This window comes from Athene noctua, chromosome 5 (assembly GCF_965140245.1).
Source record: "Athene noctua chromosome 5, bAthNoc1.hap1.1, whole genome shotgun sequence".
NCBI lineage: Eukaryota > Metazoa > Chordata > Aves > Strigiformes > Strigidae > Athene > Athene noctua.
Genome location: NC_134041.1, coordinates 41,064,292 through 41,078,916, shown reverse-complemented (window position 1 = coordinate 41,078,916; position 14,625 = coordinate 41,064,292). Strand labels below are relative to the sequence as shown.

At 37.2% G+C, this 14,625-nt stretch overlaps 1 protein-coding gene across 2 annotated transcripts in view; it reads right to left on the bottom strand.

Annotated features, from left to right (window-relative positions):
* DLG5 (discs large MAGUK scaffold protein 5) overlaps positions 1-14,625 on the bottom strand; it is a 112,058-nt gene that overhangs the window by 67,191 nt on the left and 30,242 nt on the right. For both annotated transcript variants that reach the window (XM_074907154.1, XM_074907155.1), the window contains exon 2: positions 1,754-1,822. In XM_074907154.1, coding sequence (XP_074763255.1) covers positions 1,754-1,822 — 69 coding nt within the window. The remainder of the gene's footprint in view (positions 1-1,753; positions 1,823-14,625) is intronic.

Here is a 14,625-nt window from a genome sequence, read left to right as displayed (position 1 = left end):
GCCAGCTTTAAACAAAGAATTCCCCTGGCCATTAATGTATTAAATATTAAATACCTAACTTCAATCATTTGAATAAAAAACTACGGAGAATACTAAATCACAAGTTTTCTTTAATAACAGGTCATTTAATTTTTAAGTTATAAATATCTTTAATCACTGCACACACCAAAGGCATAAAACATTTCCAAGGACAGCCCTTTAGGTAAAATACTCAGATCAGGGTTCAGTATGAACTTCAATGTTTTAAAACATGAACAAAACATAGCTTGAAAAGAATTCGGTTCCGACTCATACATGGCAATAATGGATGTCTCAAAAGTAACATAATAAATTCTAAATAAGCGTCCAGAAACAGGAATCCCACACCTGCATAAGGTACTATGCCATAGAAAAATAATAAAATAGAGGCCATGTATCTGTAGCTTGCAAGTGGTCACTGTTAAAGCAAAAATTCTTTGTAATGGCAAACAGTAGCTGTTCATCTAGCTACCTTTACTTTCAAATTTATAAAAGGTCAGATACAGTCATTCCCAGTTACAAAAACTGGAGGAAAAAAAAAAAAGGTTTAAGTGTATCTTTCCTTTTGACAATCAGGAACGCAGAACTAGAAAGGACCACCTGCATCTTCTCCTATCTCAGGCATCACTTCATCCAATTATTTCACAAACTTAGCGCAATTCAGCTTAGAAGAACTTCCCTCTTCGGCAGTCTTTTTGGAGTCTCGTTGTCCTAAAAATTTAGGAACTTTTTTCTTCCTATTTACAGCATCAATTTATTTACAGCAAATTAAAACATACCCTTCCTTTAGGTAATAGCACAGAACTGTGATCTTGATAAAAATCAAACTAACATGTCACATCTTCCTGTATTTTCAGCAAATAGTTCAGCCAACCCTAAAATCTTGTTCCTGCATGCTGAAGTTAAAAGTTCAACTCAATGACTGCAACAGATGTCTACCCACATCCTTAAACAGACAACTGACTTGCCTGGTGCTGTCACAGAAGTTTACAGATGCTCGACACAACACTAGAACTTTAAATATGCAAGAGCCTACATTCCCTATCCAAGGCAAATAACTTTTACAGAGATTTCACAATAGAAGTTACTTGTATGAGTAAAGAAGAGGAACACTGACAGCTAACAGTTATTCCAAGATCACCTTGTTGTTAGAAGTGTTTTGCCCACAATTCTTATACCTCTATTATATATTTTTTTTTTTGAGTATTTTGTTTTTCTCAGCGACTTGAAAAACAGAGAAAATTAAGTAATTCATTGCATGCAGGAGAAAAATGGGTTAAAGTTTGCAGCCACCTTCAAAAGTTTAAAAGGCTATGACCTTGGCTAATAATGTATTTCTATGATGTTTTTGACTCCAACTACAATTTTCACATCTACATAAATATATACATACACATGTGGATGTCTATATATTTTTATATGCATAGACTTGTATGAGCCTGATGTTGCCATTTTTACATCATTTTGCTAAGTAAATCAAAGTGTAGTTACCTCATTTAATGTGTGCAAATGTAACCAATTTTATTGGCAACAACTACATACAGCCATGAAACTTGCACTACACAAAATGGGCACACTTTTTCCCAGTGAAGAAGCATGTTTAAAACTTACAGTTCAACTTCTTTGATTTTATGACTGGAATTCCTCTACCCTTCCCAAAGGCAACCTTAAAAACTTCTTCTTCCAGCTCACAAAAGATATAGTCATCAAGCTGTAAGATAAACACTTTACTCACCAATGCTACTCAGAGAACTGCTGCTTTCAGAATCAGAAGGCATTATGGACAGCACACTGTAAGTCGACCCTAAAATTAGAAAAATAAAGTCCATATTACTTTTTTCCTTTTCCTGTCCCCAAACCAAGCTACCCATTCATTTTCTTGATACTGTAGATGTCAAACACACTACATTAGAGAAAACACACGTCACTAACACATAATCTAATAGGAAAAGTATAATTTGTAAATTAACATTGCACTGTGCACCAAGCAGAAAATAATTTTGGATGAAATGGTAAAAACGAGTTCAGCAAAATATTGAACTAATACAGTTCCTATTACATTGTGTAACTGATTTATATTCTCATCCTCCAACTTTCTTCAGACTTAGAAATTTAATTTCATTAGTAAATAAATTTTGCTTGCGTCCATTTGCAAATTTCTGTATCCGACCTTAAAAGCAAGGACCTACAGAGCTATCTGCTAATACTGATGACAGTAAGTTTCTTCATGTATGAATAGATCACCAGTCAGAGGCACCTTTTATTTTAGTTATTTTAGAAGTATGCTAGATTTTACTTACCAGAAGAACTAGAAAAACAGGTCCTACTTCAAAACCTTACAAACTAAACAGCTCCACCGTCTCTCACAAACAGAATAAGCATGCCGCAGTAAAGACAGGGAGTTATTACGTGCAAAAGCGATTTGAAATCTGGTCCCTTTTCAGCACCAGCCAGAACATGAGACCTGTCTTCACAACAGCCATGCTCCAAGACAGTTTCAGTAATTTCAGGAGCTGCCTTTCCTATAGTCCACTTTCTTATGTTTCAGTATTTGTTTCTTCCAGTCTCTTTGCAATCAAGAAATAAAAGCTGAGAAGCATTGTGATATTAAATGCATGGATCTACCTTTGAAACAGGTTAAAGAAAGGACAGACTTGAAAATAAGAAAGAAGTCCTGGTTTTTGCTCATCTCCTATGCTTCTTACTAGGAAAAGACATGACATCTGTAATCACCATGGTGTTAACTGAAGGAAAGACAAGATGTGATAAAATGAGTTTCTTAACAACATCAACAATATAAAGAAAAGTGAATTGAAAAAAACAAACACATTTAGGGCCCTATCTTCAGCTAGCAGAAGTGACACAGACCCAACTTCAAGGGGGTGTGTTTATTTATCTTGACAAAAAAATTAGGCTCCTATATTTGATAAAATAAGTGATATCTGGGCAAAAGCAAATTTAAACAAGTATTTGAATGTAAGAAAAACTCCCTCCAAGCAAATTCTCCAGTTTTACTAGTAGACATCGCAGAAAATAAGTACCAAAAAAGGAACGGAATCTTGAAGCAGACTGTTTAAGCTGACAAATCCCTGTGAAAAATTATCAAAATATATTGGTGACAAGTAATTCTAGTTTATTGTATGGCATACAAGTTGGGATTTTTGTTCTAATTTTTAAATAAAACATACAACAAGCATGCCAATGACACACTGGCTTCAGAAAAAAATCTGCACATTTTTGCTTCCATTTCATACATTTTCACATAACAATTTGTGTTCCTATTTCATTAACGCTTATTAAAAGCAAAATAATTTCTTCATTAAATAAAACCAAATTCTCTGCATAGTCCAAACTCATATGATTTGCAGTACTTCTTGTAGCTTGGACTAGAAGAATTAGAATCGTAAGGGAAACTGAAAAACATAAATCAATATATTAAACAAAGTAGGAAATCTTTATGATAGACGATGTGTACTGAGATTGTATCAAAACTGCATGGGACTCAAAACACAACAGAATCTCGTGCCAGGAAGTGACACTTCATTTCACTTGGCAATTTAAGGCAAAATTGCCCAGTTCCTCTAAAAGATTACATAGGAGTCTCATACCTAAGCAAATTTTTATGATTGTTAGCTGCATTCACTTCTTTTTAAGAGTGGAATAAGAAAAGACTCCAACTCTCATCTTGGTTGATCTTCCTTTTATTTATCTTCAGGAAGCACTGATCCTCTCTGCTTTCTTTTCCTGTCTTAAAAGCCAGAGCCAGGACTCAAAATGAGTTAGATTCTGCTCCCTGGAATAGATAGAAAACTTCTGTGAAGCTGACTTCATCAATGGAGACATGTGACTCTCCCCAGAAATGTCTGTAAAACATTAGATCAGATTTTAAATGCAAGATCCAGCATGCATAGCATGTTATCACAAGAAAGCGTACAACTCTGAAGAGGCGAGGAATCGTCTGACTCATTCATAATTCTTCACTTCTAATGAAAAAAAAACCTTTAAAAAAAAGAAAATCTAGTAGCATTTGTTTGGCTTCCAAGGCTGTGGGTATGTTTGGTTTTGGTTTGTTTTTAAACTACAGAGGACATGAGACCATTATCTGAACACATGCCATGCCCGTCATCAGAAGCAGTATTAGTAACCATCAGAAACAATAACCAGAGGACTCTACATAGCTTTCACAATATTAAAATTCATCTTCAGGTAGTGGACTGATGCACATCCACGTATTCAGTTCAGGCTAAAGTATCATTGTACTTTACGTATTCTGCTTGATCAAACTAGCAATACCTCAGTATTACTGGAGAATGCTCCAAGATAGCGTTTCCCCACTCTATAGGATGTCTCCTCACATAACTGAAAACACTCAAAATCACCCAACACGAATTCAGATACAGGCAAAAAGTCAAGGCAAAAGGCAGAATCTAGTTTCTACAACCAAAGGTACTATAACACCCTGTTTATTCATGAGCTATACAACCACAGCATTTTAAGAAATTTGTTGCAAAACCACCTGCCCTAAGCAATTTTCCATTTTATTTCAAATTCTTAAAACTTTCTGACTGTCCATGTTGTCAAATTGCACAAAAAATAAGATCAGAACACAAACCCAACAAGAAGCCACGACTAATTTTTTAGGTTAAATGTTGAAAGTGCTTCACACCTAAGGGTTTACATGCCTTTCACCACACTTTTCCAAATATGTGTCTTGCATATTTTTCCACTAGTATTCACCTCACATACCAAAGTACGTTGGTATAAAAACTTGCTATATTTGATTTCAGTTCAGTGACTTGTAACAATTGCTGACATATTCTTTAAGTTCAAAATTACAACTTGAAATGACAGGATTCCGAGAAACACAGTAGATACTACTCATACTTAATTTAAATGAAAAAAAAAAAAGTGTGACTTGTCTTTTAAAGGTACACATTTGTACAGAGAGGAAAAGGAGCACAGGCATCCTGTCTGCATGGCAGACTTGCTTTTGAGGCATTTCTTTTTTGCTCATCGAGATTAAAGCTTTGAATCAGTTCCTGGCTGTATTAAACAGCTTCGGCAGAGCACAGGGATTTAGAAAATGCAACGCTATATAATTGAGAATATTAAGAATTCCATTTCCTCCTACTTTCAACAATTAGTGCAAGTCAAATTTCCTTAAGTTGTTACTGTCTTTATTAGTCAGATCACATGAAGACCACTTTTAAAACTCACAAATTGAGGAAAAGATCTAGTCGCTTAAGTATGGAAGCCACCTCCAAGGACAGCTGAGGAACTGTATTCTAGTTTGCCTCCATCTTTCACACAATGTCTACACAGAAACAGTGATAGCTATTTTCCTTGTTAAGACAGACAATGATGGTGGAGCGGGGAAAAAAAAAAAGTTATGTCTTAAGACACCAACTGTCTAACCAAGTAATTTCCTCATCAGCAATGCCAAATCTAGATTGATGGAATTAAATTATTAGCACAAATTAAAACAGAGCCTTTTTCTCTTCTGTCTTTCTGAAGTTGGACTTGTGAATCACCATGTAACACTAGGCGTCACCTGTACTTCAAGGAGAGACTAAAAAAGACAAGCCAGATAATCTCTAAGTAAAACCTCCAAAACAAGCTTGCACTTGGTACCTTCTGTAAGAAAGCAGCACAAAGGATAAAGTAAAATATCTTCTAGGACTAAATGCTAAATTATTGAATGACTTCTGAGAAAAACACATTGTGTTCCAACCTCATTATTTGGAGATAAGTTGAATATCAGGATTGCTACAGCTGCACAGAACCTCCTCAATCCTCTTTCACACAAATACATGTACATACACAGGCTCTGCTCATGGCTCTAAAGCATAGTGTATTCAAGGGGGCTGTAGTGGCAAATAAAGACACAAGGCATCGGCTTTCCAAAATTCACTGCGCGCACACTTTCAGTGAATTTATTTATTTGTTCAAAATATACCTTTTACTCTCAAATATTTACAAAATTTTATCTATAATAAAAATGAAAGCAGATTATTTCATCTTCCAAAATTTGCTATGTTAACTAAATTACTATGTAGGAATAAGAAAAATTACTCCCTCAGATACACACCTTCAGCTCAGGGCCAAAGAGGCAGGTATACTGAATCTGTTTCAGTCTGTGAAGAACCAGGGTTTAATCCAAGGAGCGTTAGATGTTTCATCCCACAAGATGGGGTGTGCTCTGGTCTTAGGGGCACAGTTCTTGGCACGGCACCAATCTTTAAGGCTTGCATTACCATTCGCAGTAAGGCTGACCCCTAAATTAAGCATGTTTCCTAAACAGAAACACTTAGCTCATTGTAGACCTGAGCCTAGAAGGAGCACTTTGCCTGCACAAATTTCTTTTGCTACATCTCTGCTTTTAAGGGTGACATTAAACAACTCTATGTGCTCCTCTGCTGCAAATTTCCATTGTTAATTAAACTCTGCTCTTTCTCCCCCTCCCTTCCCGGTACAGTGACTGCCAGCTGATTCAACTTCTTGTCAGCAAATGATTTTTCTGATGGAGGTCCAACACACCGGATGAGAGGGCAGCATGACAAACATTTGTTTATCCACATCTCTGCACCAAACCAAACTGACTTTGGCAGTGCTCCTACTTTCTGTGGGGGAGCCAAAAAGTTTAATTTAAACTGGAAATGACCCAGATTACACTGTTCTCATTGCCTTTATAACAAAATTGCCCAAGCAGCTTAAGATCACATGGATCTGTCATGCTCTATCTCTGAAGCTATTCTTTTCTTGGCAGCCTATGCAGTCAGGTTTGTCAGAAAACATAAGACACAGTCATTCCTTGCTAGTTGTGTGGTGTTCAGATGCTAAATTCTGACCTCACACAAAACCTTCAAGTGGGTATTTGCTTCCACCCATGTCATATTTATTTCAGATGTTTCACAGTCATTTACCTTTAATGATATCACAGAATCATTCAGGTTGGAAGAGACCCTTGGGATCACTGAGTCCAACCATCAGCCCTACTCTGCAAAGTTCTCCCCTACACCATATCCCCCAACATCTTATCCAAACGACCGTTAAACACATCCAGGGATGGTGACTCCACCACCTCCCTGGGCAGCCTATTCCGCTGTCTGACCACTCTCTGTTAAAAATTTCTTCCTAATGTCTAGTCTAATCCACCTCTGTTGCAATTTAAAGCCATTCCCTCTTGTTCTATCGCTAGTATCTGTGAGGAGAGACCAGCACTAACCTCTCTACAATGACCTTTCAGGGAGTTGTAGAGAGTGATGAGGTCTCCCCTCAGCCTTCTCCTCCTCAAACTAAACAGTCCCAGCTCCTTCAATCTCTCCTCATAGAATTTATCCTCCAGGCCCTTCACCAGCTTCGTTGCCCTCCTCTGCACTCACTCCAGCACCTTGAGATCTCTCTCGTATTGAGGTGCCCCAAACTGGACACAATACTCAAGGTGTGGCCTCAGCAGTGCAGAGTACAGGGGGACTATCACCTCCCTACTTCTGCTGGTCATACTATTTCTAATACAAGCCAGGATGCCGTTGGTATTCTTGGCCACCTGGGCACACTGCTGGCTCATGTTCAGCTGCTTGTCAATTAGAACCCCCAGATCCTTCTCTTCAAGACAGCTCCAGCCACACCTCCCCAAGCCTGTAGCCATGCATGGGGTTGCTGTGGTGCAAGTGCAGGACCTGGCACTTGGCCTTGTTGAATAAATAACTCCAAGAACAAAGGTACAAACTTAGCAGTAAAGGTAAAGCAGTAGCAACGTATCATACCAGCAGAAGATTGCTGTCTCTTTCCCATCTGCTTTTAAACATGGCTTTATTACTTATTCTGCACACTTACATTTCCTTAATACTGTGCCCTGCAGCATAAAATCCTCTTTTTTTTAGGACAGCATGAAAACTAAATTAACATTAAAGTGTTTTTATAAATTTTTAGGTGCTTGATTTTTTAAATTTTTATTTCCCAGATGTCTCAGTCTAACAGCTTCACAGAGACAGTGAAGGTCAGTAAGTCTATTTTCCTTTTACAATAGGGAAAGCATTTTACAACAACCTATTCATGAAATATTAATATATTAATATTAAAGTGTGATTTTGGAAAAGATAAGATACATTAGTGCTTAAGCCATCTTTCAATTCTAAGCGATTAAAACTCTTGTTAAGGACAGAACACACTTGAACAAGGACTTTGGCACCTTTCCCTGAAACATTTAGTAGAAACCAGCACTGGTGACAGAGTAACAAGTCAGGCTGATTCTGATTTAGTATGACAATTTCTGTGCAGGTTCAGATTCAGAAAAATTAAGTAACCTGCTGGAAGGCAGAGACATCAGTAAAGAAGCCCTGTGTTCAGATGATTAAATTACTAGTTGTCTGTCATACAGTCAAGCATAGCAATTAATCTTCAGCTGTTAAAAACAACACCAGACATTAATATCTTTAAAATTTTTATTTTCTTAGCAACATCTGTTTAAAATGCTTCACAGTAGAATAAACCCATGGATCAATATTTCTAAATATGTACTCCTAAGTGTACCCTCATTGATATATTTTTTTCTTTAGCCAGGAAGCAATACAGTGAGTTATACTGAAAAGAATTTACAAAGTACCTTTAAGAGAAATCTAAGTCACTAGACTATTATGCATCATACTACAATGTGAATTATGAAAGGAAGCAGACATTGGTGCCTTCAATAAACAGAGCAGAAAAGTGGCAATGAGAAAGATAAGAGGAAAGGGCAAGAAAGAAGAAAACAAGGTAGTCCATGTTTCTACATTACTCCTTTATCATTAGGACAAACTTGCTGCTGTCCACATAGGTTATTAGCGTTATTTGTTCTTGTTTACTGAATTCTGAGAATTGGGTCAAATCATGCTCTTTTAACACAAAGAAGCACAAAAAAGACTAAAAATTTTTAGATCTGAATTTACATAGCTTGAATCACAAAACACACATTATAATGGTGCTTCATCATTCAAGCTATTTTGCCATGGACATGGTGCTCTAATAGTGCCTTAAAGAGATGGGACAGAAGCCATTTTTAAGAGCCAAATTACCATGAAGCTTTATTAGCAGGATAGAAGCTATTACCAACTGGTAATTGGAAGCAAAGAGGTACAAAAACTTTTTACTACTTAAAAAACAAAACCACACCCTAGGTCAGCTATATCAGATCAGCTAGAAATAATACCTCTTGGTATCTTTCAATCTTTCATTTTTTTCTTTGCAATTTATAAAATTACTAATTTAATCTCTAGAAGTCTGTGAAACCACATCAGAAGTGACTAAATATATCTGCTGGAGCAGTAGGACCAAAAATACTATCATAATTGCTGCTGCTATTACTTATTCAAGAAGTCCTGCAGCAGTTCAGGTTCTTGACCAGAAACAACCACTTTAACCTTTGTATTTTTGTTTTTTGACTGGGATGGCTTTTAACTCTGCTTTAGTGAGTGCATTTTGTGTTGACAAGTCATATGTCTCCAACACTCCATTTCAGCTGAGAACTGCAACAGAAAATGACCATGCTCGTACAGCCCTGAATTTCCATAAGGTAGTGCAGTGAAATGGGTGATGAGTTTTCAACAGTTATTTTAAGGCTAACAGCAACATACTTAGCTACTTTGAAAATATCAGTATGCAAATTTATATTACTGAGATTGTGGCAAAAGAAAAACTTTTAGTTTGTAGAGCTGCATGCACTGCCTTCACTGCTAACTTTCTTACAAGAGATGCCTATTTTTGTAGGATGACACTCAAAAAGCAGAAAAAAAGAATAAATGGCTCCAGATTCTTTAGCCTCAGCATTTAGTACAGATAGGAAAAAGCTGTATTTAAAGTCAAGTCTTAGTAAAACCGCAGTGCAGGTAGGTGAAACAAACTGTCACGTGTTTAAACTCATGTGGATATAGGCAGTCCTTGCATTATTATCAGTGCAGCAGTGCTGTTTTCTGTTCTACAAGCAAGATGTGGTACTATAGTTGACTACCTTATCAAATACAAAAATAATTTTTATGAATTAATTTTAACATAGCTCCTTTAACAATGCCAATTAACCTATTCTAGGAAACCCCATCTCTGTTCCACTGGTAAAAAACCTAGTTTATCCATTCTTTTTTTCTCACTTCTAGCCATCAGGGACATTACATTTGTTTCGATTATGTATGATAAGCCAAAGAAAAGGAAAAAAAAAAAAAGGAGAAAAAACAACAGCATTTTACTTTTTTAACAAGCTTCCTGCAATCTCAAACTCTGTTTCTCTTAAAGTTATCTTCTTAATCTAGATTACTTACTAATAAGAGCATATAATGAATTTCGTTTATTAGGCAGAGAGATGTAAATTCTCATTAAACCTTACAGATGACTAAAATGTGGTAGAGGATGTTCACCAATCCCTTTCCCTCTAGGAAAGGAAATTGGATAACCTGGGGCCTAAATCCACTTGGCAAGCACATGCTCCTTCACCACTCTATCTGCACAGCAACCATCAAAATGTCATCCTGACTCTTCGCTGGATATTCCAGGTATTGCTGAAGGGCCCAAGGCTTCTTCAGCCGGGCAGTGCAGTGATGGTAGTCACCAGAAAGCATCAGGTCTTCAGGGACCCACATAATCTTGAGTACAGTGCTCTTTGTCCCTACAACCATTGACAAGATGCCATATCCAACAGGGAGCAGCTACAGGTTCATCTTCCTGTACACACGTGGCAGTTAAAGCACATCAGCATATCACCCATCTATCTCACCCAGGGAGCATCCATAAACTTCACTTTTTATTCTCTATATCAGTGCTCAAAGCACATCCCAAATCTGCCTACCCTTACACCTAACCTGATCCCTGATACCTATTCCTCAACACTGTTCAAATAGATTGTGGTAACTCAGACTCACCTATTTCTAAAAAGTTTCTCATCTGCCCTGTATCTAATGATTGGTTTTCATCTGCAGATATTTAGAAATTGTCATTCTTGGTGCCACTACTGAGACCTTCTGGTCCATTTTCTAAGTTTTATTGCCAAGTATAGAGCAGATAAGAAGTTAAGGCATCTTGGCAAAGAAGTTAAGGAATTGTCCAAGTATATTGTTCTTGCTATGAATAGTCTCTATCCACAGGAACACATACTTCAAACCTGCTGAAGCTGATACTGACTGTTTAAGCTCTTCTGTGTTGTAAATGCATGGTACGTGAAGGACTAACTGGGCAGCTCTAGATATCAACACTAAATCAGCAGAGACATGATCTGGATGACTCCTAGACTGTAATTGAAGGGTGGTATGGCTCATTACAACTGAAGAAAAAAATATTGTGAAATATGACAAGTCACCCAGAAAAATCCATCCCAATCCCCTTTAATGCTGGGGTACAAAATTTTTAAAAACATCACTAAGTTGAGAGTTGAGGGACAATTCTTTAAAAAAAAATGAAGTATTACACATCCATTTTTATTCCAAAGGAAAAAGGGATAGACCGATGATACACCCAGTCACATCACTGTTTGGACTAGGACAGACACCTCTTAAAATATCCTTCCCCTTCATTATGCTTTAACAGAAATAGTACTCCAGATAATAATATATTCACATCTATTTTTCCTAGCACAGTAACCAGTTCTTAATGTCTGAAGAAAGATTTGCTGGGTGTCCATTTTCTTACGCAGCACTCCTTCCAAGGAAAGCTCACTTTGCAAAGTTATTTCCATATCTGGAGGCAATTCTTTACATCAAGCTATATTCCATACGCTTTGCAAGTATCCTCAGATTTCTGAAGTATGACAACATCTGACATATGCAACTGGCCCTAGAAGATTTAAGTGAAAGGAAATTATGTTCAGAAAATACCCACATGCAATGCAGTCAAAAGCAAGAAACTGTTGTGGGATGAAGGTGGTAACTACTAGATCCCTACAAACGCATTCTCAATCAGCAACACTTGCATTACTAAGTTTGCAATGATGACAATTAAGAAATTCAAACTTTCTTTAGTTCACACAGCTATACACAGAGCTTTATAGAATACTATTTCGTCAAATAACTGTACAGTCAGGTAACATGAATGGCAAATAAAATTTTAAAAATAGCATTATTAACTCTACAACTAAATGCTATATTTAAATTTTAATTTAATTTTTGGAATTAAATCAAAGTAACTACTTCATTATGTTTGTAAAGAGGCCATGTCAAAGAAACCTACGTGGAAGAACAAAGGAAAGAGCAACTACAGGTATTCAAAACTGACATTCAGAAGACTAGAAATCTACCAGGTAACAAGGAAAGCAAGCATTAATTCCTCACAATAAGCCTCTTAATGCATCCAGTCCTTTCATTAACTAACTGTATCTTGCAACTGGGTATTTCTTCTGCAGAAGCAGCAGGGGGCACGCCTGGAAGTGCAGGTGATGAGAGCGTCCATCACGTGCCTAACCTGAGCTTTTTTCTAGCAATTCAAACTTCGTCCATAACAAACAAGTAGTATGGTTCAAACTGCTTTTAGTACAAGTCATGAAGAACACACATGTACCTACACCCATCCATAAATGTAGTTTAAATATGACCTAATCTGCTTCAGTGCTAATGGTACAGTTAAGGCCACGTATCTTTCCTACTCCACAGAAACTTTTAAACAAGGACAAAGGGGTTTAACAGTTCTAGCTTACTGCTACACAGCAGGAGAGTTAGGCACACAAGGAAGAAAGCAACCTCAACACAAACACAACCACAATCACACCAATGGGTTGTGCTATTTACAGCTCAGGAAAAAAAAAGGCCACATTTAGGCTAGTCCTTTGTGATACCAAGCACAGAAGTAACATACCAAAGTCCAAAGGCTTTTTCCCCTCTCGCTGTACTATCTACCTTTTCTAAACTCACCCATGTACAAGTTAATCTCGTAAAGCTCTCTTCTCTGAATATACTTCTGATTCCTAAGCCCTAGCATATTGACAAGGACCAAACTTCTTTTTCTAACAAGAAACAAAATAGTTGGAATGCTCTTCTCAAAAAGCAGCTCCTGTTACCGTTCAAGACCTAAACCAGCAACTGATTGAAGGAGTTATGGTTACTTAATATGTCCTCATATGCTCTTCTCCATATTAAATGCTATAAATCATAATTAATTAGGAAAACTTATGAGCCCCCTTTTTCTGCAACTTAGAAACCAGCTCACATCTAATGCTCTTAAGGATTGCAAGAGATACAGTCATCTAAACTCAGACTATGTGGGAGTCAATACTCAACACACCTCCTTTGAAATTCAAGTAGCATTATGAGATTTGACTGTTTCAAACCAGCTAGCTCTAGAAAAAATGATTCACGTTACTTGGTATGAAACCTGGCATAACGCTCAAGTAACCTCCTTTCAACCTTGAAAGTAGACGCATACTCCCCAACTAAGCCCTAAAAAATGAACTCCCCTTATATTGCTCTTTGTAGCATGCTTCAAAATTCAGTCTCTAAAGTATCCCCCCTTCAGAGAAAACAGCAGAAAAAAACATGCCAAGATGGTTTCATTAAGGCAGGCCAGAGAAGGGCTTTAAATACAGCTTTATGCTGTTACAATGGAAAAAAACTACATGTACTTTCATACAGAAGAGGGCTTGTATCCAAGCTGCTATCTTTCTGTTTACAGTGATTGTTACTTGAAACAATAATAGAAAAGGCATATCTAAGCTAAGTCATTTATTTGAAGATTCCTTGTCTCCTTGGTGAGTTTATTTTTTGCCCAACACTACATTTAAGAAAGCAAAAGTAAGAAAAAAAAAAACTCTCCAAAGTACCATAGAGCAGGAAATCCTGCTGCCAGCAGTAATTCCATATTAAACATATATATATATTTATTCTGTAGGCACAGAGTCCAAGATTCTGTTCAGTGAGAGAGATGTAGGTCTCCGTTACCTACAGATTTCAGGCCTAAGTCCTCTTCAGTATATCTGCAATTAGAGGAAGATCATTAGAACTGGTGAATGCTACTAGCACACTGCCAGTGCTGCAGACATAAAAAAATGTTGAATCCATTGCAGAGTGAGTGAGGCCCCTCTCCAAAACTGGACATATTGGAGCAAATATTCTGTGTGCATCTATACAGGATCTTTCCAGAAACGTACAAGTTTTCACAAAGGTAATAGCTTAACCAGACAACTTTTAAAAGTGCCAAGCACTGATAGGACCTCAGAAGAGGGGGTGGAGAAATTAACAGTATCGTTTAAGAATAGATTTGAACCACAGACTGCATTTTTCAGAAAACAAACACACAGATATGAAAAAGAAACCGCACCTATGCCCTCATTTAAACAATGCAATTAAGTATGTCCTTAAGTGCTCTCCTGTATTGAGTCTGTTACCTATGAACTATTTACAAAAATGATTCCTTGCAGAAATCCCCAGGGGTAAACTTCATGCCTCTTCTGGTTACAGCTGCACCACCCACAGGAACTTTCATCCCTCCCTAGAAGTAACCTTCAGCTGTGATAATGGCAGCAACAGGCTGATAACCTCCTCCACTGGCACAGACACTGCCAGAGTGTGTATGAGCAGCCCTGTCGCTGACACACAAACAGGGAAACATTGCTTAAGTTTCCTAATAGTAAAAGTAACACGTGTAACTACATACAACCAA